We start from the raw sequence: 27,297 nt of genomic DNA, 5'->3' as shown, positions 1-27,297 counted from the left end.
TTTTACTTTACAGTGTATTTTGAGTGCACCCATTCATTATTGCACTTATTTGTTCAAATTCGGTGATGCGCATGTTTTAGTGGACTAGAATAAGTAGATTTGATTTAAACTAGGTAAAAAAAACCTTCGAAGATGTGAACAAAATTCCACCAATGTGTCATTTGTTCTGAGTAAACAGAGCTTGTCCTATAAGGAGGTGTGAGGGTTATCTGAAGAAGCACTGTGTAAACATAAAAGTTTAGCAATAGACAACTTTTATTATTAGCTTTGCTGTTGTCATTTAATATGTTAAGCTGTTCGTAAATTCTGACAAAATATGCCAAAGAATCATGTTTCAGGAGAACAGGTTTACCTCATGTGTATCATAATCATATAGTGCAAAACATAAGCATGCCTTTATGCTTACAAGTGCCTATATATGGCACAGATTTTCAATCCATGGTCCGTATATGTATTTAAAAATCTTTATTGTCAAGTGACTTTGATATATTAACGCGTGTGTATGTTTATGTACTTAGATGTACTTTAATAGCCTCACCACGTCAGTTCACACGTGTCCCAGGGGTCGTGTCTACTGTAGGTATACCTATCTCTGTCACCATTATTATCATATTAATAACAGTACCAGTGCAGTACATAATGTTCGGAAAGCGTCACATTTCCGGTCAACATCGGCTGTAATCTGGGGGATAGGAGTACACACGTGTGTGATAACAACACCACACAAGTACACAAATATATGATAGGAGATAAACACGGGTGGACAGTCATTCAGAACACCTCGCGCCTTTCATCAAACACAACGAATCAGCCAATGCGTTCCAAGTAGGTGTAAAGTTCCACTTGATGACGTCAAATGATTAACAAAATGATAGCATATCACGTGACACAGTTAACTCCATTTTTACATTAGTGCGTAACGAAACATCGACGCAATTGCAATCAACATTAAACCAATGTAGGCCATCCCGGAAGTTACGTAGTACAGCTATTTTAAGAGTGCTGAGAATTGCCATAAACTACTTTCGTTACTGAAGGGAAGTTCTACACAGGGAAGAACATGTAAGTGTTTATTGACTACTACATCCGTAACCAATCTAGTGCTGTCTGTATACAAACGTCTAATGCTCACTTATCAATATACCAAGCACATAGATGTTAATAACTTGTTCAACTGAGGTTAAATATACATACTATCAGCTGATCTGTGACTCCGTCCATTGTTTGGATGTTGTGACTATTTAAGCTGTTCATTTGTGAGGCTATATTATTTTCACCGTCTATTGTTAAGTTTGTGTCGTTATATCTTACTGGCCACGTCAATTGTTAAGTTGGGTGTGGCTATATTCTACTGGTCCTGTCAATTGTTAAGTTTGTGTCGTTATATCTTACTGGCCACGTCAATTGTTAAGTTGGGTGTGGCTATATTCTACTGGTCCTGTCAATTTTTAAGGTTAATGTAAATAGTTAATCAAGTGATATTTAACCAGATTAAAAGTTACTTTTCTGTTGCAATTAAACAGAAGTAACTTGACCAATTGTTAATATGTGTCATGGCTATCCATGGGTTTTGATTTTGATATATGATTTGTTAATTTCGGCAAAACAAGCGTAAAATGCAAATTTCCGGAAAACAAATAAAGCTTATATAGATCAGAAATATTACACAAAATAAACATGCCGTTATGGTCACAAGTGTCTATAGCGGGTTCAGAAGGTCAGTGGTCAAAAGAGAATCGACGTGTATGCTTTTATAAAGTAAAATCGTGTCAAACAACCGTTTGTACTACCTGCTATAGACACTTGTGACCATAAAGGCACTGTTATTGTGTGTAATATGACTGATCCACATGAGCTTTATTTGTTCTCCTGAAATATACTTTTTATGTCTGTTTTATCGAAATCAACAGGTAGCTTAACAAATTAAATGTCAAAATTAAGACACATGGATGGCTATGATACATATTAGCAGTTGGTCAAGTTAATTCTGTTTAATTGAAATAGAATAGTGATTTTTAATCTGGATAAATATCATTTGATTTACAATTTATTTACATTGTGTGGCTTTATTCTGCTGGCCCTGTAAATTGTTAAATTAATGTGGCTTTATTCTATTGGCCCTGTAAATTGTTAAGTTTGTATGGCTTTTTTCTATTGGTCCTACCAATTGTAAAATATGTGTGGGTATATTATGCTGACCCTGTATATTGATTGTTCGTGTGGCCATATTCTGTTGACCATGTTAGAGATTATAAACAGGCTGTCGAGAAAGGAGAATTACTTTCATATCAGCGTATGAAAATATTCCAATAAAATACGGTGACCTCTATCTTGTATTTTTCCAGGTTTGAATGAATTTAATGACATTAAAACTGGCAATGGAAGAGAATAATGAAGCCATTTTGGCCCACAATGCGTTGGCAGAGTATCTGCGCAGTCAGCTTGTGGAAGAAGATTTTAAAAGGTTAAAAAATTTATTTCGAGATGTTCCACTTCAGCCAAGAGAAATGCAGGAAATTGGAGATATGACCGAATTATTCAACAAACTTCAAACCTATGAGAAAATATCAGTGGGAGATTATGAATATTTAACACAAAGACTGCAATATGTTAATCCGAGGCTTGCTTCTGACTTGGAAACTAGAGAAGCAGAAATTAGACAAATGCTGAATATAGAATAATGAACTGATATACACTCAGTAAATTTCAGATAAGTTCAGTACAGTCATTTCTTGTCACTAAAATACAGATAAATTTCACCATGGCATTATTCTATCCGGCACACCAGAGGACATAATACAGTTCAACCGCATACTATCGTAATTATTCCAAGCACAACTTCTCTTCTGAAATGAGTGAAAAAAGATAATTTGGCAGCAAACAGAAAAAGTCGGAGCAATTAATGGGAACACTTGACAAACTCAGTTGTGACAAACTCAAAAACAAGTAAAAGATCATGAGGAGCTACCAGAAATAAAAAGAAATGATATTGTACATGTAGGACAGTGTTATCAGTAGTGTATGCGAACATTCCCACCTTCATGGGCGAAGTGGATTGTCGGTTGGTCCCATCACCGAAGCTTCCGATATTTACAAATAATTCAAATCATTAAAGGACACACTCATTTAAGTCATACTACTCAAATGACCTTCGTGTGTTCGACTCCACAAAAGGGTCCCTTAAGAACGTCACGTTCCCCTTCATATCTTGACTGAATACAAGATGTAGGTATATTGTGGATGACTTTTCCGTATCGGATGCTCATATCGAATAACATACATTTGTATCGAGCACTGCGTGGCGACAGTACAACTACATAAATCTCAGGTTTGCTTCATCCTTGTACATGTTTTCTGTATACACATACACGTATATGTTGTTTACTCTCTCCATTGAAGCATTCGTGAATAAATCAATAGTTCATTTTTCCTTTCGCAATCTTTTGTTTTTTCTGGTGACGAAGATTTATCAAAATAAGTTCAATAAATCAAAAATACGTTGAGTGACAATCTTATAAGTTTAGTTAATATGTAACATATAACGTCAGTAGCTGTCATATAACGTCAATAACTATCATAAAACGTCAATAACTATCATATAACGTCAGTAGCTATCATATGATGTCAGTAACTATCATATAACGTCAGTAACTATCATATAACGTCAGTAACTATCATATAACGTCAGTAACTATCATATAACGTCAGTAACTATCATATAACGTCAGTAACTATCATATAACGTCAGTAACTATCATATAACGTCAGTAACTATCATATAACGTCAATAACTATCATATAACGTCAGTAACTATCATATAACCTCAGTAACTATCATATAACGTCAATAACTATCATATAACGTCAATAACTATCATATGACGTCAGTAACTATCATATAACGTCAGTTACTATCATATAACTTCAGTAGCTATCATATAACGCCCGTAACTATCACATAATCTCCGTAACTATCATATAACCTAGCAATTATCATATAACCTCAGTAGCTATCCTATAACGTCCGTAACTATCATATAACGTAAATAACTATCCTATAACGTCAATAACTATCGTATAACCTCAGTAACTATCGTATAACCTAAGTAACTATCATATAACATCAGTAACTATATCATTATAAGCCCAGTTAATATGTAACACATAACCTCTGATACTTTCTTTTAAGTTCAGTTAATACGTAACATATAACATCAGTAAATATATAACCTCCGTAACTATCATAACGTCAATAACTAGATATAACGTCAGTTAATATCAGATAACCTCTGTAACTATCATATAACCTCAGTAACTATCATATAACCTCATTAACTATCATATAACCTCAGTCACTATCATATAACCTCAGTAACTATCATATAACGTCCGTAATAGCTCAGTTACTATAATATAACATCAGTTACTATGCTATAAATTCAGTAAATAACATAATTAACAATTAGGATGGTTAACAATTAGGAAGTTAGGATGTATCATGGTTAGCCAAGGGCTTCGTTTCAATCATGCAATTTGCTAAACTGTTTCGGCAAAACATTTTCATGTTTCAGGCATAAACCTTCAAATGCAAATGATTGTTGTGAATAATATTACAAAAATATGGCATATAGTGAGGCTTTCTAAAAATCAAAAATGCTAGTGTTAGACAAGGTGCATCACTAGCTACTAGAAATAGATTCCAATTTGTGTCTTTAATACATCATCATGCATTTTCTGAGTCGTATATTGTAAAATTATTACATTTCCGTAAAACTGTTATATATGCTCGATAAATCAAATGATAGAGAACACTGTATATTTCCCCATGTACATACCATTAAAATTGGTTTTAGAATATTCAAATAAATATAATTCACACGATAGCGAAATATAAAAATCTAACTAAAAAAACAAAGCGATCGTTTTATTCCCAAGGTCCACATTATGTATCAAATATCACTAATTCAAAGTCCCTATGGCTCCACATACAGCGGGAAAGATATCAATCTTTTGCCGGTTCCTAGCTGGTATATATATTAAGGCATGTATATGTTTATTACTTAAAATAGATATAATCTAATAGCTCTAAAACTGCAGTCCACATGTGTGGGGTTGTTCGTGTCCATAGTACCAAAACGAGTGGACAGTCATTCAGAACACCTCCGAATACAGTACAACACAACAAATCGGCCAAGGAGTTCCGAGTTGGTGTACACAGTCTATTAATAAAATTCCTCGGAATGACGTCAGATAAACACAATAATAACAAATCACGGGGCACAGTTAACGCCCTCTTTACCTTCTTTAGTGTGTAACAAGACTTTTTCCTGTTGTATCGAAGTATTTACAAACAACCTGAATCGATTTATATGTATTCCATTTCCTCATAACATTATAGGGCCATTCGGATGATTATAGGGCATTCCCAAAGATTACGTGGTTAATCTATTTTAAGAATACTTGGAATTGCCACAACATACTTTCATTATTGAAGGGAAGTTCTACACAGGGAAGAACATGTAAGTGTTTATTGATTACTATATCCGTAACCAATCTAATACTCTCTGTATACAAACGTCTACTGCACACTTATCAGTATACCATATACATAAATGTTAACAATGTGTTTACCGAGGTTAATTTTACATAACTGTTCTGTGACCCAATTCATTGTTAGTAGGATGTGGGTATCTAACCCGTTCATTTATGAGGCTGTATTCTGTACACTGTCGATTGTTAAGACGGTGTAGCTATATTCTACCGGCCCTGTCAATTGTTGGATATGTTTGGCTGTATTATCTTGAACCTTGTTTAGTTTGGGTGGCTATATTCTGTTGACCCTGTAGGAGGTAATACACAGGCTGTCGGCCATCTTTGAATGTAGATCGAGGTACCTACCGTCATATCAGTGTGGTGACCTGACCTCAGTCGGATATATACACAAATCATGTTCATTCATGAGTACACATACTGACTTCCGCATGGGTCCCTGCCGGAGTCAAGCGTGGTAAATGAAATGAGAGGTGCAGCTTGACAGCAATACAATTGTTAAAGTTTGTCGATTCAACAGGTAGTGTGTAGAACAGTATCTCCTAGCAATGGCATCTCAAGATGATGTCCATTTAAAATAACAATAGCATAAAGAATCGCTTCTTTTTTCATAAGGGTTAATATTTCAGTAATTTCTTTTGTCACAAATTTTTATTTTCTCGGCCTCCCTGACAGTTTTCAGTTGCTTCCATTGTCATTTTCTCTCTGTATATAATGTCTTCATGTACACTTAATACCCTTAGTAAGACACCTAAAAAATCATGATCGAAACACTTTCATGCTGCCTTAGCATTTGCAAATCTGAAACAAAGATTGCAAGACAACAAATTGAGAGATAAAACGATCATATGTGTTCTATGTAATTCGGAAAACTCGGCATTTTTGAAAGTTTGTGTGGACATAAACACCTTTAAAAATAATCACAGTAGATATTATTGTTTTATTAGCTCTATATTAAAACCAATTGGTCTTGGGCAGATCCGAGATCCCTGCTTTATTTTTGTTTAATGTTCCACGCCCTCTAAACAGTTAATCGTGAAATGTCATTAAGGAAGTCGCGAAAATTTAAGTAGGACAAATATGACCCAGAAACTTCCATCCTTCAGAAAAAAAATCAAGCATGGCCCCCAGACTCCGCCTAATTGTCTTGAACCTAAAACAGTTAATCATGGAAAATGATATATTTATGATAAAACAAAAAACTATAAACAAAAACTTGAAAAATATGGTCGAGGAACTCCCAGAATTTCTATGATAATACACAACTTTGTCGAGAGCTACTGGAGACCTGGGCGATCCCCAAACCCCCGCCTTGTTTCCTTTGTTACGTACCTCCTAGACAGTTTATCATGAAAAAAATCAGAAAAAAAAACCATAAAAAAACAAAGCAAAAAACACACTGAAAATATAGATAATAAATACCATAGATCAATTTCTCAGAATGCAAATTGTTCGCCATTACTTGGGTAGCTTCTTGTGGCCCCCAGACCCCTCGCCTGAATAGTTTCTCTACTATAATTTCTGCAGCGATAAGCAGTGAAAATATCAGATTTTGCGGTGGAATTTTAAGTTTTTGCGTTTTTGATCAATTAGAGCGGAAACTTTCCGATTTTTCCAATCGAAGCGGAGATAGATCAATTTTGTTATTTTGTTGTATTTCTGAAATGTTCAGACTAGTTTTTTACACAGTACTCACTTGACGTTAGCTATTCATGCACAGATTCTCCTATAACAGCAGAAGACGCTTGAATTTCGTTCACCAGTCCTTTCAAAATGGCACCGTCAACTTGACTTGGAGTAACGTCACAAAGAAATGATGTCATTACTGATTTCACCCTACTTTTTGACACACGATTTTTCGATGTTTTCAATTTCGTTTTCCTTTAAATATAACATATATTTCACTAGTATAACAGAATATTTCGATATTTTTTCACTCGTCAAAATATCGATATTCTGTCATACTCGTGAAATATATGTTATGTTAAAGGGGAAACCGTTCAATGTCCTCTATATATCAATAAATTATTTAATTTTACGTCAGTAATGTATTAAAAGTTTGTATCAGTATTTTGACGATATTTATTTATGTTCAATACTGATATTTACTGTATCGAAATGTACGGTAAACTATGTTCATCAAAACAAAACATTAAATTGAATAAAATTTAAAATAAAGTACTTATAATATGCTTGTGAAGAAATGAATTATAAATATCCATAGGACAGTCCAATAGATTAATGTACATTATGGTTACATACCCGAGTATCTTCTATGTTAATAAAATAATAAATAAACAACTATTCGCTTCATACACTGTATTTACAACGTCACATGCTGTGCACTTTATTTTTATGTTTTGGTGGCGATGGTACATGGCATGTGGATGTGCCCATGTTTTATTGAGGACAGAACAACTTAGGCCCAGTGTGTTTTCTTGGGTATCTAGCATCCTCAAAATATTACATGGAAGTAATTCCCTTGTAGTTCCAGTCCAGAAAGGTCATCTTTGTTCTCCTCTGATATTCTCTGTTTCCAAATGCTATCGATCGTTTTTTCATGGCATATCAAACAAGCATTATTAAAAGACTCCATATAATGTATGCCAATACCGTGAACGTAATCATGTGCATACTTATAGATCTGTAATCAACGAAGAATTCCCTCCGCATCAAAGAATAAAAATATTCTCAATGAGTTCTTCCACTTCGTTAGATGATTTTACGCAATTTTTCCTAGCATAATTAAAGTGATTTTTTATGCCTTCTACTTTGGACGATAGTTCACTGTGTCATGTAATTGCGTGTGTCCTCCTTGGTCCTAATGACACTGCCTTCAGAACTTTAGCAATGCCTTTTGTAACATGACAAGTGTCATTTTCATTGGTCACAGTTGGTTGCTTAGTGCCCAGGTATTGGTTGATAGAAGAATTTCTGTTTTGTCCATGAATGTTGACATTCACTCCATTTTCTTCAAAATGGTCTTATATGTTTCCCCCCAGTTCCTGTCGTTGACTTACTGGGACATCGTCTTAAGTTACCGTTTCTGCACCGACTACCTAATGTGTTGCATAGCCCAAGACAATAATAGTGTGAGCCACTTCATCATCAATTGCATCCCTAATGCATTAACTCGTAATATCCGGTGTTGCATCAGAACAAATAGCATGCACATTTCTAAATAATGATGTTTGACATATTCCAATATCAGCACTGGTTCATGGTCTTTCATATTGAGTAAAACGAAGGTCACTTCATGCATATTTCGAAGATTTACATAGTACTTCTACATGTGATTACGTATCGCATTTGAATTTGTGCTTATCCTCGTACATAAATATGACCTTTCCAGCATGTCCACTGCCACGTATATTCTTCACATCTATGTTTTTCCTACATATCCGACTGTGTTGGTGAATTACAGCAGACATGTTTCTAATGGCTGACTGTATTGTCGAGAAGATTGCTTCCTTAGTTTCATCTTGTCTACAATGCAAATATTGATGAAACTTGCTGGTGCTGTTGTTATCCAAGCTTCGTCATCATGTTTCCTCAAATACAAGTGTTTCGAGTAGAATTTCTGTGTTGGACACATTATATAATTTCCGGCTAAATTGCTTTGTCCAGTTTGCTGAACATTTCTGGGGGTTTTTTTGGTTTTTTTTTTTTTTTTGGTTTTGTTTTTATCTCCAGGAATGGCCGTTTTAGGGTTGTTGTTTTTTCTGACATTTACACTTCTCGTTATTTCTCCTGTATCAATTACATGTCTCTCCATAGAGCAAGGTGTTTGTTGGATTCGGTTCTGCCATAGTTCCCTATAAAGACTAACTCACATGTGTAACAGGCTGAGTATTTACTAGTTAAGATAACATCCCAAATAGAGACCACTACACTTTCTTGGATATTTTGTGAAATAGGAAGATTTATGGATTATTTTCAAATGGGTTTACATTTCTGGATTGTTATAAATGATGTTCATTGTCAATACTGTGGTTAGTGCCGTTGAATTACGAAGCTAAACACGATTGTCGTTCTGGTAGCACACCACAGTAAGACAGCCTGGCCATGGGCAATTTTTTTGTTAAGCAAATAACTCCTGTATTATGATATGTATAAAAAATGAAAAAATAAATGTACACTATAATTGGTATATCCAGTATGAAGTAGTACATACAGGCTTCACATTTATTTAAAACAAAAATCAATAAATTGGTTCCGGATTTTAAATATGAGGACGTGCTATAGCGATGCTTCTGGCAGGGAACACGCAACTTCACGTCGCTCGACAATTCAGAGTTCACAAATCGACTATTAGTCGATTAGTTTCACGTCTTAACGCAACAGGAAGAGTCGATGACCAGCCGAGATCAGGACGTCCACGCGTAACGTCGCGACGTCAAGACCGGGTTCTTAGGTTGGCACACCTGCGTAACAGGAGATTAACGGCCGCTGAAACGGCAAGGAATACGATTGGTAATCATAACCGTCGAATTCATCCCCAAACAGTGATCAACAGACTGCGTGAGGCTAATTTGCGTGCAAGGCGACAGTACGTTGGTTTACCACTAACACCGCAACGTCGAGCACGTCGTATGCAATGGGCAACGGCACATATGCCCAGACGTTTTCCTATGAGACGTTGGAGGTCTATGCTCTTCACCGATGAATCTCGATTCACGTTATTTCGAGCAGATGGCCGTCAACGTGTGTACCGGCGTCGAGGCGAACGTTTTGCTGACGCCTGTGTTTTGGAACACGACCGATTTGGGGGTGGATCAGTTATGGTTTGGGCGGGAATCTCCCATGGTTTGAAGACGCCTTTGGTGATAGTCAATGGGAATTTAACGGCCGTACGCTATCGGGATGAGATCCTTAGGCCCCATGTTGTGCCGTTTGTTAGGCAGCATCATCTAACCTTTCAGCAAGATAACGCGAGACCACACGTTGCAAGAGTCTGTAGAGACTTTCTTGCGACACAGAACATTGTTCCTATAGATTGGCCTCCATATAGCCCCGACCTGTCCCCAATCGAGCATTTGTGGGATGAATTAGACAGAAGAATTCGAAATCGCCGTAACCCCCCAAATACCCTCCCTCAGTTAGCAAATGCACTCGTCCAAGAATGGAATAACATTCCAATACGGAAAGTCAATGCCCTGATGAACTCAATGCAACAAAGAATTAGAGATGTGATAACTGTTCGAGGAGGACACACACGATATTAGGGCACAGATTTCAAATATATATACTTTATTAGAGGTTATATGTAAGGTTAACTGGCAATGTTTACATATCTAAAGCATGTGCCATATTTTTCAGAATTTGGCATTTTTACTTTACACTGCTACCTCTGGAACCTCGCCCTTGTTTTATATATAAACTGTACATTGTTCCTTTATAGAGCTATGCAGTGAAAAAAGGAACTTTTTTATTCTTTTTCTTTTCAATTTTAGTAATACGTCAATTAGATAAATGGATATATAAGATAATATCTGAGCCAGAGAAAAAAAAACAAAAAAATCAGTAAATAAGTAAACAAACGAACAACTAGATAAGTAAATGACGTACTCGATGGTGATATAACATAGAACACATATCAAAGCTTGGTGTCCAGCAAACGCCTTATTTGGCTTTCAATAACCTATCAGTAATTCGAACGTAACGATCCTTCATCGTATGGTTGTAACTCTCAGGGAATAAGTCAGATAAAGTTCGTGAAAACGAAAATGACTTTGACCCATATCCAAGGTTAAAGGGGACAAATTTATTTAAACACTTAAACAACTTTGATTTTTTTCTGTAATCGAAAGGCCTCTCATTTTAGCTGCTACGTTCTTCGGGATATTCCATCGTTATACTGGCCCCCGTCTCCAGAATATTAAAATTATCAATAAAATTGAGCCTTATGATTTTGGTCCCTAGGATATGTCCGATTCTAAGTTTCAAACTAGGCGCAAATAATCTAGTATTAGAATTAAGCTTGGCACTTCTTATCGAAAGAAACTTAGAGTCTGGTTGTCAGTATATTCCATCGTCAAAGTCCCAGGAGCAAACTACTTTAACTTCCTGTTTGTGGATGTGGTGTTGCATATTTCCCAAACTACCCAAACTTTGTAATGAAGGTAAACAATGATTTCTTTGTGTTTTCCTCCAATCTGTCAGTGCCAGTTTTGGTGCAAACTTAGAGATGCTGGACTTATATTTATATGCCCGTGAACTCTTTTTTTAAGGAATATTTTCGTTGTCTTTTTCAGGTTTGAAAGAATATATTACAATAAAAATGACAACGGAAGAGAATGAGGAAGCCAGATCGGCCCACAATGCGTTGGCAGAGTATGTTGACTCTCAGCTTGTGGAGGAAGAATTCAACAGATTAAAAAAGCTATTTTTAAAATGTCCCATTAAACCGAAAGATATGCCAAACATTCGAAATATGACCGAATTATTTCAACAACTAGAATCGGATGAGAAAATATCAGTGGGGGACTATAAAAATTTTACTAAAAGTTTGAAAATCATTAATCGAAGACTGGCTACTGAAGTGGAAAAAAGACAGAGTAGAATTGAACAAATGTTGAACAGAGGTGAGAACAGAAATACGCTCATTAACTATCAGTAAAGTTCAGTAACTATCATAAAGGCTTGGTAACAATTATATAAGCTCAGTAAATAACATGTATGCTCAGTAACTGTCAGAAACGTTCAGTAACTATCATATAGGCTAGGTAACAATCATATAAGCTCAGTAAATAACATGTATGCTCAGTAACTAGCATACAACTCGGTGATTATCATAATTTTATAAGCTTAGTTGCTGTCATATAAGCTCTGAAGATATCTCTCACATTATTTTACTCTTCTAGAGAACATGGTCTTTCCTCTTGGTATTCATCACTTACTGATATCAATATAGTTATGAACTCCAGAAACTTTACACAAGATTCATCAGTTACTGGTATCAATATAGTCTTGATCTCAAGAATCGGTACAAAGATTCATAACTTACCGGTTACTTTAAACAATATCTATCACTTATTGTAATCAATATAGTCGTGATCTCCATAAACTTCACACAAGAATCATCAATAACTGGTATCAATATAGTCGTGATCTATATGTTGATGATGTAACGTATAGAAGGTAGGGGAAACAATTTACTCCATCTTCTACCTTGTGTTACTTGTAGGTCCATCAGAATGTAGCCAAGAGAGAGCAAGATATGAAAGCCATCAGCCTCCAACAGGTTTGTTATTATAGCAAATGCGAGTACCTATGTAATGTGATGTACATTTTCATATACATGCCAATCAGCTGGTGTTTCACCTGAACCAAGCCCCTTAAGAAAATGTTTTTCTTAGGGTTTTAGCTATTTCCTGAGTAAATAGCACATGCAATGGGTACTTTCTATATACGAGAATAAAGAGTAGGGTATTGAGATTTTCAAAGTAAAAAATAGACTCCTGGTATAAATAGAAAGGTGTAGGATTCCAGGTGTCAAAAGGCGGGAATTCTCCAGGTGGGGGCTCCCCTGTCCACTGTAAATATCAGGGTTACTGTCTTCCAAGTACTGGTGAGCTTTTATATGCTATTAAACCTATCAATAACATCATTTATCTTGTAGGGAAATCTTCAATCTTTAATTTGATATCAATTTCACAATACTTGAACTTCAAATGAGCGATTGAGGGGATGGAGTCATTGGTAATACCATATAGTGAAATAATTTGTTGTGTGAGACCTACAGACTTACAGCGACGACAAATACACATGTGATTTCGATAATATATTAATGAGATTAGAGTATTGAAATGTTATTAAGAACGAGGTTAAGGTCACTGTACCTATAGATATGAAATCAATTGATGCATGAAAGAATGCGATCTGCTATTTCGTTTGCACTCAGACCTTCACCAGCGCTTCCTATGGAAAGTTGCTTGGGACAACATTTTAGGTCCAGAGGTCAAGGGGTAAGATTAAAAGATAATGTTTTTTAATGAATTCTATTTTGCGTTCTTTAAATCCAGTTGTACTGTGACTTCATCCATAAACCAAGGAGTATGCTTGAGTACCTTTGAAATACAACGTTTGTGTATCATGTTGACATGTAAACTAATTTAGTTTACCATTTATGAAATAATGATATAAAATCAAATCAAATCGGAACATGAATTTGTTCAGTATACATTGTATATACATGTATTATCTAGGCTTATCCAGGGTCAGAGACTGCGGGACCTTTCTGACGTCTCAGAATTATATTAATTTTAGTCGGTTCTGTAGTGCAGTGTTTGTATATTACATTAAACATTTACATTACACTTACATTACGTTTCTAGGAAATTTCCAACAAATGAATGAAGTGGTTCCTGTACAAGAAGCAAAAGAAGGTAGGTTGATGTATTAGCCACTATTTCAATAGTTTATCTAAATTCATTCAAGTCGAAGTTAATACATTCAACTTAAAGCTGACGTGTTAACGATACTCAACGCATGTAGTTGCACGTCAAGCGTTTAATGTTAGAGTGGCAACTGGTTGACCGGTATCGCATTTTTATAGGCACTGGTCTCAAGTCTCATATCCAAGCAGATTTTAATTCAAATGTCTGCCATTTCCTTGGAAATGGTGACCGGATGATATATATTTATCACAGGGAACATCTCCAAACCATTTCAAAAATTATAAAAAAAAATGTATTATTATTGATATTTCAAAACGAAAGCTTTTTAATTTGCGTTGTCAGCTTTAAATACTGCATTGCAACAATACCATATTTTACTATTAGGAATTATGGAAAACTAAGAACTAAAAACAATGGATTTGAGTATGGCATGATAATCTACTTTACGTTCATACATGACGGTACATAATCTTGTACCTGTATATTTAAATGTTTACCAGGTACTGCAGGGAACTTCCACAGGAATGAAAAGGGATTATCGTTCACTGACATTGAGGCATTGGGGAAATCTGATCTTAGGAAGTCTATTGGAATTATTAAAATAAAAAAAGATGGCCGCTTATCAGGATCTGGAACAGGGTTTCGTGTCGGAAGAAACTACCTCATGACTGCCTATCATGTACTTGATGAAACTATTAGTAAGTATGAAATACTTATTTCGCACAATAATTGATACCGCGAATACAGTTAAATACTGTCGTATTACTTGTATATATATATATTTATTTAGCAGTGCATCAATATTCACCTATTCGCCCATATAATGTATACAGGATGCTTCCATACTATCACTTTGAAAAATACCCAAATGTTTTAACTTTCTGCTGAGAAAGAGGAATGGGTAGGACATGTTATTATGCATAATTGTTGTCACTTGTGAATTCGTTGTTAGTTGTACGCAATTATATTACAGAAAGTTTATGGAAGCTGGCATTAAGGAAAGCTGGGCAAAGTAATTTCAAACAAGCAATATATCAGGAAATTCAACAACTTTTTGAGATTTTGCCAGATAAAATAGAACCGGACCATTTCAAACCTAGCCAGCAACCTCTCCCATTTGGGAAACTGTTTGAGTATCTACATAAAAGTGGAGAACAGACAGAAGGTATGGAATGGCTTTGTGAAGTACAACTCAAATAATTTAGATAATCTATTACAATTCTAAAATAAAAAAAAAACCTTAAAGGGGCACTCTTGACTCGACAGCCTGACAGATTCGTAATGAAGTTATGCTCGAAGTTACACTTGGTACCGACAAATCACACACATTGAAACTAAAAATTACTTCATCGAACCACAATAAATGGTTTTGCAAGTATACTGTGTATTTGTCTTATCATGGTACTAAATCTGTCGTCATTTCCTTCATTTACATGGCCCACGTGTGTATACCCTGCATATTTATGCGACTGTACATGTGTGCAAGTTTAAAGCTGACAGTGCAAGTTAAAAAGCATCCAATTGAAATTAAAAAAAAAAAAAAAAACCTGTACAGATTTCCAAAAATCGTTTCCGAGACAATCCCCAGTTATGGTAGTGTCGTATCTAAGGACGGGCAGACATTGTTCTTTTTTGTTATGCGTGGATACAACCAAGCCGCCGCTGCTACAAAAAGAACGTGCTTCGTCACACTCGCATTCACTCTAACCTCAGGTGTTCACGGTGACACACCTGTATCTTCTACACTATATCTGTACACCACGTGACCTACAACTATATTCGCGAACGACACCAAACAGAAGCACTTACCTGTAACTTGAGCAGAAAGATGGTCAGTGTCTCTCAATTATCTTTCAAATCTTGTTGAAAATAAAGTCTCCAAATAAATGCTTGAAAATGCATAAAGAATTAATCCCAAATACACCCGTACTCTATCCATCTTCTCACGTGTTTTTCGTGGGTGCAGCCATTTTCATAACTAGTGAACAGTCCGAGGAGTTCCGATTTTTACTCGTATCCTACACTAGCACTCCTCGGATGCTTTCCTATTGTCTACACTACACTAGGGCTGTTGTGCGGTTTTATCACGTTTTAATTGCGTTATGGCACGTGCACAAATAATACATTTGTACGAAGACACGGAAAATATTTCGATGGAAACTATGGATATAATGATGTAACAGTTGTAAATTTGTTCTTGCTGCATATCTCACAGGAAAGGTAGGAATTTACTCATATTTACTCTGTTTATAATTTCATTAGGTACATGTTTTGTTGGGGCCCAAATAGTTTGTGTTGTCAATACTTTCTTTTCTTTCTTTTATTGTAAAATAAAATATATATGTATATATATAAAGTTACCTCTTCAAATTCCATATTCAAGTTCCGTTATGTGAACAAAAACTCATTTATGTTTGTATTGAGAACGTATACTATGTATAATGGAGAGATGTGTCGCTATGCGCGTGTATCGATAGACTGATACTTGTCTCAATGAACGCACGCGCTTTTATAGCGGCTCGTATCTACACATTACAAAAAACAAAAATGTCTGCCCGTCCTTAGATACGACACAACCATAATTGGGGGATGTCTCGGAAACGATTTTTGGAAATTTGTACATGTATTATTTTTTTTAAATCTCAATTGGATGCTTTTTAACTTGCACTGTCAGCTTTAAGTTCATTTTCTTGTGTAATATTTTTAATGTTTTTGATATTCTCAACTCATTTACTAGCTATACTTACCATAATATAATTAATCAAGGAAAAACGAGCTGTCATTGAGGTTTATCATAACAACAAAAACGATCGGAGGAGTCTTAACGGAATATTCTAGTGCGGAGGGGTCATAACGGTATATTCCAGTGCGGAGGGGTCATAACGGAATATTCCAGTACGGAGGGGTCATAACGGTATATTTCAGTGCGGAGGGGTCATAACGGAATATTCCAGTGCGGAGGGGTCATAACGGTATATTCCAGTGCGGAGGGGTCATAACGGAATATTCCAGTGCGGAGGGGTCATAACGGTATATTCCAGTGTGGAGGGGTCATAACGGAATATTCTAATGCAGATGCACAGCGGATTTTCTCTACAAATATGATATTTATTCCATCACATTTAGTTACAAATATGAGTGTAAGCTTCTTTCATTTATGAATATTATATATTACTGTGCAACTCATATCTGTCGTTCGAACGAAGGAATGCCCCTTTAATGCTTTTCAGTTTTTAAATTTAATTCAAATATTATTATACAAATGGCTTGCCTATTGAGATAAATAATCTAAATAATAATATATAACATATAACAACTACTTTCGATATTACGATATTTAACATATATACTTTTTGTTTAATGCAAATTTATCTTCACAATTGCAGTGTTCGATACATTGTTTAAGCAAGCTGCCAGAGTGGAGTTTGGAATGAAAGATGGCAAAGCTACTGCCGGAGAATTCTATTTCGAGTACAACATACCATTTGCTGATGAGGCTCTTGACGTTCTTGTCCTTGAAATTGTGAGTGAAGGAGATAGCATTCTTCCACCACCACTACCACTGGAAGAGGACAGCATTAGAGAACGTGGACATCTGATTGGGTACCCGATAGTCCAGACTGAAGTTGATCTATGGTCGGATGTAACATGTAACATCTATACTAACAATAGATATAACGAGCTTCAAAAAGATGTCACTAAAGCTATAAAATGGTGGAAAGATGAAAGAAACCTCATGGTTGAAGGTGATTACGCTGTTTGTCGTAATATCCCTAAAACCAATTGCTCAGCCACTGGTGAAATGTTTCTTCACTCATCAAAGGAGTTTGAGTACCGATCTTCTGGGTCTCCGATCTTTGCCATTATCCACGACAGACTCGTTGTACAATTGATGTACTTGAGAGGCTATCCTGAGTTCTGCTACGCCGAGAGGAACTTCCCTCCACAACAGTACTTGTTTGAGGCAGGTGTAGCCATGCCGGTTATAACACAGCTTCTGAGGAAGAGGTGTCCAAACATCATGGAAAAATAGTACCGAACGCAAGAAAACAACCAATGAGGAAGTCTTACATGGCTTTTAAGTAATCATGTAAGATTATAAGAACTTAATTTCATTTTATTGAATATAGATATGATATGCAAAACATTACAAATAAATTGAAATGGGATATAGAAGCAGGTTTCATTGCTGTTTCAATGAATTTGTTGTAATCTTGAAAAATGGGCGGCAGTTGGAAATGAAATGATATTTCTAGTCCTTACTCGTTTTTAGTCGATCTACAGGATTTTTTTAATTTTTTTTTTAAAGTTTTTGGAAGTTTTTCGTTGATATGTTTAGTATATTTCTTTAATATCACATAAATATGAAGCTTTATTGCAGCATAGTAAGTGTTGTGTAGTTACGAATACTGTTTATCTAGAAACATGGAAATTATAATTACTGTTATTGAGGAAAATATAGCTGATATTTCCAACAGTCTCCTCATCTCAACCCTGATTGATTGATTGATGGGGCTTAACGTCCTTGTTCCGGTTATAACCGAGCCTAGGACACTCATCTCAACCCATTACAGTTGCACCTATTTAAGCATTGAACTGCTTTCAGTTGGAAGTTATGGACTGATGAATGCCAACTGGACAAAGGCAAATTTAATGAAGCGCACTAGCATCATAGTAATCATTATAGTGTGTACGTTAGCGGTGTAAATGTCTCCTCGTCCATTCATGTATCTTTGTAAGTTGGCAACTCAACGTAAAGCGTCGCTCGATCATGTTTGTTTGTTTGTTTGTTTGCTTGCTTGCTTGCTGTATTTATCGCCCCGTGAACAGTCAAGGTCATTCTGAAGCGGGCCTCCTTGAAGTAGTTGATGACTACCTCTCTGTACAACATACGCGAGGTCCGTCACATTCCATGTAGAACAATTAGGACAACGCGTCTTGCTAAGAACTAAACCACGGCACCACAGACCAGTACAAAGCATTTCGTGACTAAAGACTAAGTTTAATATTATTGGGGTACTTTGTCGGCATATTTGGACTTTCTTGTGTTATTTGCCTCATATAGATAAGGATGAACGTTTATCAGCTTTCTCATTGTAAAAAAGTTCCTTAAATGCGAACTTGATCTTAAACACGGAATTGTCATCCTTTGTAGAGGTTTTGCCATACTTGATCAGATAATAAAAAGTTGTTAGACTGAAACACTTTTTATTGTAAATAAAAAGATTGTTTACGATACTAACTCATGAATTCCATTAACATTTCATTTGGCCAATGTTTCGTTTCAGTTTTATGATAGGGATGTGGAAGATATACAGTATATCAATATAAAAATGGACATTATGTTTGTCGAACGAACTATTAATTTAATTATCAGTAATTCACTTTATTGTTGTTGGTGTTTTGTCTGTCTAATGCTCAAACATTGAACTTAATCAACTACATATGTAGTTATTTTAACAAACATTTTTATTATGAAATATAATATTCATTTCACATACATGACCGTTTCAAGATTTACAAGCAGCACCACTAAAACCCAGTATAAATTTGAAGGTCTACGATACCATGATCAGGGAATTGACTCTTAAGTTGAATAAACGATTTTAGAAATACCTTCATTGTTTTGTTTTCACTCTCATAAGCGTAATCAAAGAAATTGAGAATAGTTTTCCGCCAACTCAATAACAGATAGAATTTAGCATTTTAATTCAACATTTATATGCTGCCTTATTTAGAATAGTACTTAATTTAAAACATTTTTTGAAACAAAGATCCCAGACAAATGTCTTTACGGGCCCTATAGACAGGTAGTACAAATGAAGTAAACATTATATTCATATATGATTAATATATTTCAGTCAATATTTTTGCAGCATTTTCCACTTACTCTTCAAATACCAAATATAAGCCAAACTCGTCAATTATATGTATTATTAATAATACCACTATCAGATAGATATCTTCTTTTCCTTTTCAACGAAAAAACAACAACAACAAAACTGGAAACAAAGCGATTTATACCCATTAAAGAAATGCGCTTTAATTATATAAAATATTGTTAGACATCCGCAGGACGACAGTCGAAAACCAGATATGCTACAGCCTCTCTTGCCCTGCGGAAGGCATCATGCGTTTTCCTCATGAACTGCTGTAAGATGTGTTGTCCGAGAGGAAACGCTGTAGGAGCTATGCTTGGAGGGACCGGAACTCAGCTTAGACCGTTCTCTCCGCAAGGCCGACATTGTCTTTCCCAGTAGGTTACTCTCTTGTCTTTTCAAAGGTAGCATGAATTTGGGGAAAGGAATCTCACGCAATTTGAGTTTCCTCATCTGATTTAGATGCCCTTCACGCATAACCTTGGCGAGTTTTGGTTGTACTAACTTAGCAGTCGTCATCTCGATTTCTGGGAAAATTATTTTCTGGAGTTCTTCACCAATAAATCTATTAGATCCTTCAATGCACAATGCGCATGCGCTTGGTCCAAGAATTTCACAGAACCCGGGAGATTTAGAACAAGAAGGGGGGACGGTTAAGGATGGATAATTATTGATAGCGACTACACTCGGATCCCGTTCCAAGTCCTTCATTAAAAGTCGAAATGGACTGTTTTCAGATGTTTCCGGTCTAGGCATACCATACCCAGGATGTGCACGAGGAGCCGGAGCTTTGTAGAAGTGCTGGATCACTGCATGATTGAATTTTGTCTGCGAGTTGTCAGTCAGATGACTGCGAGATATATAGTCCCTCTCGCGCTTTTGTTCCATATTGATGATGACATTCTCATCGTCTTTCTTCGATGGACGGTTGACTAGAAATGGCAACTCTCTTCCAGCAATATGCTCTTTCTTTAAAGAATAGAGAGATCTGTAATGACATACCAAAATGCATGATGTAAAACCTTCCTCATACATCCGTGAAGGTACTTCTATACCGTCATATACCAATAAGATGTATACCTAGAGCAATTAATAGTATCTTGATAATGTAAAATATCAGACTACAAGTATCTGGGGAATGAAGTATCATACAACAAATATCTGGGGGATACAGTATCATACAACAAATATCTGGGGATACAGTATCATACAACAAATATCTGGGGGATACAGTATCATACAACAAATATCTGGGGGATACAGTATCATACAACAAATATCTGGGGGATACAGTATCATACAACAAATATCTGGGGGATACAGTATCATACAACAAATATCTGGGGGATACAGTATCATACAACAAATATCTGGGGGATACAGTATCATACAACAAATAACTAGGGATACAGTATCATACAACAAATATCTGAGGGAGACAGTATCATACAACAAATATCTGAGGGATACAGTATCATACAACAAATATCTGAGGGAGACAGTATCATACAACAAATATCTTGGGATACAGTATGATATCACAAAGATAGTAGGGATCACAGCATTGCGTATATTTTCCGAAAACTAAGACATCAAATGAACATCAATAAGAAGGAATAATTCCTACATATCAAAGGGACCGACGATGCAGTCAAACTACGGGAAAATCGTCATTAACACACGAGGAATTGACCTAAAACAATATGTTTACTTCCTCTCGCCATGTTTTCCTTCTTCCCTTGACGTACTTTGATACCGTAAATAGGAAATTCACTTTTTGATATTCAGATCAAGTATGAGAACGTAAAACCAGTTAGATTAGGTGGTGATGCTGTGGTTGAATTCCCTATATACGTCATGCAGTAGTTATCAGGAACCCTGATTCTCATACTCATGAGAAGAGTAGCAAACTACTTAATTCCTGTATGAGAAGTGATATCTTCCATCTGAAATAATGATACTGACAGACTTATTGAAATGTTTCAATCACAATCCGATAGCATGGTAATCAGGGGGTGTATGAGCCACAGGCTTAGACTGATTGTTAGTACCACAAATAACACTATACCACTACATTATAAAGGTTATGTTATCGGTAGGTATTGGACTAACCACATTTACGAACCTATAAAAGCGACCTAATCATTGAATGTCCTCACCCTCTATCAATAGTGTTGCCCTTCCATTTGTCTGGTATATCTGGTTCATCTTCGTATTGTTCCCAGAGAGGTTCAGAGGAGTAAATCTCAAATGGATTTTTCGGCTGTGAGTGTTTCTTCTGAAACTGTGCTAGATCGAGACTGCTGCTTCCTCTACGAAATGAGGACCTTCTACGGCCTTTCAGGTAACCCTCGATGGACAGTCTCCGGCCACCTTCAAGGTACTCGTCCTCAATATGTATCTGCGACAAAAAGGCACTTGAATATAGTTATATACGTCCTAGTTCTCGTTTTGACGTTGTAGCTTGACCCAGATTGGACCTAGATTGGACCTAATTTTGACCTAGATTTGACCTGGAGGCTGGATTTGACCTAGATTTGACAAGATTTTGACCTAGATTTGACCCGGATTCGACGAAGCTTCAAACAATTTTGTTTTCTTCATTTTCTTTTCTTTTTTTTTTTTATAATTTCTCCGAATTTATCATTAAGTCCAACAGATTTGATGCTTCCTTTTTCTTCTATCCTATCTTTTTTTCTTTCCCTGTTCTCCTATCTTTACTGTTTGGATGTGTAAATCAGTGTCATATCTTTGTCATATGTTTTCATTGTCCATATTGTATTGTTTTGGTATATGTTGCGGTAAGCATCTATAATAACCTCGTTAAAGAAATAAAGAATTAAACTGTCAATTATTCTCAGTGAAGCGAAAAAGAAGCTATGTCTCGATACAACTAAATTGATGAAGAGTGTAACATTCCTCTGTGCTTGAATACCATGCGAAATATTCGATACGTCATTTCAATTTGGTGCACTATACTAGTGATTATGACATATATTCATTGTAACAGATCTACTGCTACCGTAGATATAAGTTCATTGTATATACTGTTTTTATATATGTGTTTACATTACGTTATTATGTTACAATAATTTACGCAATATATAGAATATCATCAAATTAAGATAAATGCGTCATCGGTTGTCTGCCCTTTGGTAGGATTTGTCGATATTTACACAATAGAGATGAGTGTATTACATAAATACACCTGGCTATGGTAAAGTATGTTATAGTCAGGCCTGTACCTGATATACCTTGTTACGTATATCTAATTATATTCCCCTGATCTGATTATCATTTCATTGTTACTTTTTATATTTTATCTTCCTGCTTTACCTGGTCAGTTACGGAGAGAGCATCAAAGATATGATTTATTTATAAACTTTACTAAGCATTAACTTAATTTCAGAATCAGTCAACACAAATATTGTATAATTTACTGATGTAACCCTTTGTTTTCTACTTAATTTCAGAATCAGTCAACACAAATATTGTATAATTTACTGATGTAACCCTTTGTTTTCTACTTAATTTCAGAATCAGTCAACACAAATATTGTATAATTTACTGATGTAACCCTTTGTTTTCTACTTAATTTCAGAATCAGTCAACACAAATATTGTATAATTTACTGATGTAATCCTTTGTCTCTCGGTAAAATGGAAATAATTCCTACCGATGAACGCCTCCTCCCCGACCTATGACGTGCACCTTCTGGTAGATCTGGTAGTATGTCATTATCCTCCTCGACCTCAGCCATGTCCCTGCTGTCGTGTCTGGGAATACACAAGTTCCAAATACATATCAAATCATACACAATGCCATTCTTGTGGGAATTATGTTGATATATGAATCATTTTTGTCCGTTTTAAAAAATGAATAAATATGTTGATATTTTCAGTACAAGCGCCTTTCTAGTACTCTGAACACGAAAAAGGCCATAACATTATACCCCGATTTTATACGTTATTATACTATAGTAATTTAACCATTTATAATTTAACGTTTTTTTCCTGTAATGTCGTTACACTAAATATAAACTCTATAAAGCCTAAATTAAGATGACAACACAATACTTACCGACCGATCATCAAATCATCTGTCTATATCAGAATGAACGCCATTTTGTTTTCCCAAAACAATACAGATTTCTGGTCCGCTATGTTACCTCGTTCTAACCTAATCATAGGCTAATCCGATATGACCGATCCATATTTAAGCTTCTCTTGGGCAAGTGTGTATCGCCGATAATCCGGATCAAATGTGATTGTTTAAATCATAATCTTGGTTTAATCATGTACCAATATATTAGAGAGTGAATTTGATTTTTTTTTCGCTATATCTGATATGGTTTGTTATGCTGAAGTCTATACCTATCAATAATACTTAGCGATTAATAAATACGACTGTGTCACACAAATCCAATAAATCATATTAAGATAACAAATGGAGAATGTCTATTTTTATTCAATGTTTTTTGAGTTTGTGCGAGTACATGGTGTTATATGGTCCAATGGTTTAATTTTAGTTGTTACCCGTCAAGGTAGCTAATTTATAACTTGTGAACCGCTTTGAGAAGATATGTTGCTGTAATATAGCGGTAAATTAAACTCCAATTTATTATAGTATCAGCTGCTGATTTAACTTATATTAATTTTGCTTGCTAACTTACAATGATTTAAGCAAATACAACCTTAGGTTAACATACTCTCCTATTTTAGCTGCAGATATCCGCTAGTGCCCTTGTGTCTGTTTTGGTCCTTAGCTAATTCTCTGATTTAAGTTTTAATCTTAAGCTGTAACCAATCTTAGCTCTAACCTTGGCTTATTTTCTGACTTAAGCTATCACTCTCAGGTAGATGCTTGATTTTATTTATCACCGTAAGCTTACTCAAAATGTTAGCTACTACCCTGAGCTCAATCTTGTGTTTCGCCCTGTGTTAATTCCAGATTGAGCTGTCATCCTTAGCTTAGTTTATGTGCTTAGTTTTATTTTACCCTATGCTACATCATGATGTTAACTGTCATCCTTAGCTAATTCCCTACTTTTAGTTTTAACCATAACCTGACTACCGTTTCTGCTGTCACCCTTCGCTTTTTTCACCATTAGCTAATTCACGATTTTAGCTGTCGTCCTTAGATAATTCACGATTTAAGCTGTCGTCCTTAGATAATTCATGATTTAAGCTGTCATCCTTATAATAATTCACGATTTTAGCTGTCGTCCGTAGATAATTCACGATTTTAGCTGTCGTCCGTAGATAATTCACGATTTTAGCTTTCACGATTTTAGCTGTCGTCCTTAGATAATTCACGATTTTAGCTGTCGTCCTTAGATAATTCACGATTTTAGCTTTCACGATTTTAGCTGTCGTCCTTAGATAATTCACGATTTTAGCTGTCGTCCTTAGATAATTCACGATTTTAGCTGTCGTCCTTAGATAATTCACGATTTTAGCTTTCACGATTTTAGCTGTCGTCCTTAGATAATTCACGATTTTAGCTGTCGTCCTTAGATAATTCACGATTTTAGCTGTCGTCCTTAGATAATTCACGATTTTAGCTGTCGTCCTTAGATAATTCACGATTTTAGCTTTCACGATTTTAGCTGTCGTCCTTAGATAATTCACGATTTTAGCTGTCATCCTTAGATAATTCACGATTTTAGCTGTCATCCTTAGCTTAGTCCCTGATTTTAGTTTTCATCGTTATAGCTAATTCGCGATTTTAGTCGTCATCAACAGTTTAGTCGCTGAATAAAGTTTTCATCCTTAGATAATTCACGATTTCAGCTGTCATCCTTAGATTAGTTCCTGGACTTAGTTTTATTTTTCATCCTATGTTACTCCATGATGTTAGCTGTCATCCTTAGCTTAATTATTCCCTACTTTTAGTTTTAAACATAACCTGACTACCGTTTCTGCTGTCACCCTTAGCTTTTTTCACCATTAGCTAATTCACGATTTTAGCTGTCATCTTTAGTTAAGTCCCTGATTTAAATTTTCACCTCGAGTTAATCCATGATTTAAAATGTATATACAGTATTACATAGACATGGCCTATAGAAAATTTGTACATAAAACATTGAAAAGTAACGTGTACTTTAATCAAGCGGACACTAAGTATATCTTCGTGGGAACTTTTTTACGAAACAATGTATACTTGTAAATAATATTCATGAAAATGTATCTATAATCTGTCATCTATAGAAACACTAACGTGTCAGGATACGGTTAATTTCTTTACAAGCAGACGATTTTTTACGCTTCATATTTTCACAATATCTATCCTTTATCTTGTATGTGCATTTTGTTTATTTATTTGCTATTTTATTTATTTATTTATCTATTTTATTTATTTATTTATTTATCTATTTATTCATTTGCTATTTTCGATGAGATTCGTTGTTTGCTGTGACAGCTTGCAAACAAGACGGTCAAAATATAAAAATCAATTCCTTGGTCAAGATGAACATTTAAAAGGTTAGCGAAGTTGATTAGATTAACTTACGTGGTTGAATATTCGACATATCGTGGCCGATGGGTTGGCGCTTCAAACAAATCCTGCAGACTCATGATTTAGTCATCTGTACCTATCTATGACAGAACTACCACTGCACCTCGTGGCTAGTGCATGAACAAATGGCGTCATTTGAGTTGAGGAGGACACAACCTTTACAGGTTCCAGGAGGACATTCCCGCTGTAGAGTATTAACTCGATTTAACTTGAGTGCATGTTGGATGTTTACCCATTTTAGTTATTAGACTTAATACTTGACACTTGTTTGTACCCTAAGTGTAATTAATCTGTAATAAATACACGTCCAGACTACCTAACTCGTTTATTTTTCACATAATGAACCACAGGCACACGGTACAATATACCGGCAATCAATGGTCTTTATTGGTTATATGGAAGAGGGGCAATCGTATAGTTATTTATAATATCCTTGATAAATCGTGTCAGGCGCCTAATACACAAACGCGAAAGTAACTTTTTAACGAGATTTAAGTAGGAGACCGCACCTCGTGGCTAGTGCATGAACAAATGAAGAAGAGGACACTGTCCTTTACAATACTGAGTGTTCCAGGGGGACATTCTCGCTGTAATGAAGAGTATTATGAGTTTCAGGCGTGTCGCAATAATAGCTCGCAGCAGCTAATATTCTTTATTTATATGTATGCGACGTTAAATAAAGTGTCTTTTATCTTGTTTGGAGACAGTAAATATCAATAGATGTCTTCAAAATTGTAACATACAGCTGTTTCAAGGACTCGTCAGTGACGCTAAGGGGCAAACGTCTGGTACCCGAAAGGGAATAGATACTTATAGCATGCTTGTTAAGCAATATAGATATATATCAAAATAATTTCAATTTTAATCTCCTCATTCCATTCCATATTTAAATGACCACAGTTGTTGATAGGACGTTAAACAGTATATAACAAATCTCGTTCCATTATTATGTA

General features: G+C 35.5%; 2 protein-coding genes and 1 long non-coding RNA gene across 4 annotated transcripts; 2 read left to right on the top strand and 1 right to left on the bottom strand.

The window, feature by feature from the left end:
- Positions 1-752: 752 nt before the first annotated feature.
- LOC117327318 lies at positions 753-3,434 on the top strand. The gene is made up of 2 exons (XR_004532614.1): positions 753-1,062; positions 2,346-3,434. It is a non-coding gene; the product is annotated as an uncharacterized LOC117327318 (long non-coding RNA).
- A 1,977-nt stretch (positions 3,435-5,411) lies between these two features.
- On the top strand, positions 5,412-19,564 carry LOC117327317. Its single transcript, XM_033884244.1, has 7 exons — positions 5,412-5,519; positions 11,805-12,134; positions 12,737-12,793; positions 13,887-13,937; positions 14,450-14,647; positions 14,923-15,114; positions 17,336-19,564. The coding sequence occupies exons 2-7, from the start codon at positions 11,831-11,833 to the stop codon at positions 17,980-17,982; spliced, it is 1,449 nt and encodes a 482-aa protein (XP_033740135.1). The 5' UTR covers positions 5,412-5,519; positions 11,805-11,830; the 3' UTR covers positions 17,983-19,564.
- LOC117327316 lies at positions 18,259-26,528 on the bottom strand. 2 transcript variants are annotated; one of them, XM_033884242.1, is made up of 4 exons: positions 26,339-26,528; positions 23,505-23,604; positions 21,988-22,229; positions 18,259-20,816 (listed from the first exon to the last, which is right to left on the bottom strand). In XM_033884242.1, the coding sequence occupies exons 1-4, from the start codon at positions 26,401-26,403 to the stop codon at positions 20,078-20,080; spliced, it is 1,146 nt and encodes a 381-aa protein (XP_033740133.1). In that variant the 5' UTR covers positions 26,404-26,528; the 3' UTR covers positions 18,259-20,077. The 2 variants fall into 2 exon arrangements, with proteins under 2 accessions (XP_033740133.1, XP_033740134.1); XM_033884243.1 differs by lacking the exon at positions 26,339-26,528 and adding an exon at positions 23,909-24,038.
- Positions 26,529-27,297: the final 769 nt, after the last annotated feature.

This window comes from Pecten maximus, chromosome 5 (genome assembly GCF_902652985.1).
Source record: "Pecten maximus chromosome 5, xPecMax1.1, whole genome shotgun sequence".
Taxonomy (NCBI): domain Eukaryota; kingdom Metazoa; phylum Mollusca; class Bivalvia; order Pectinida; family Pectinidae; genus Pecten; species Pecten maximus.
Note: the sequence above shows the minus strand (reverse complement) of the source record. Positions and strands in the feature narration are given on the sequence as shown.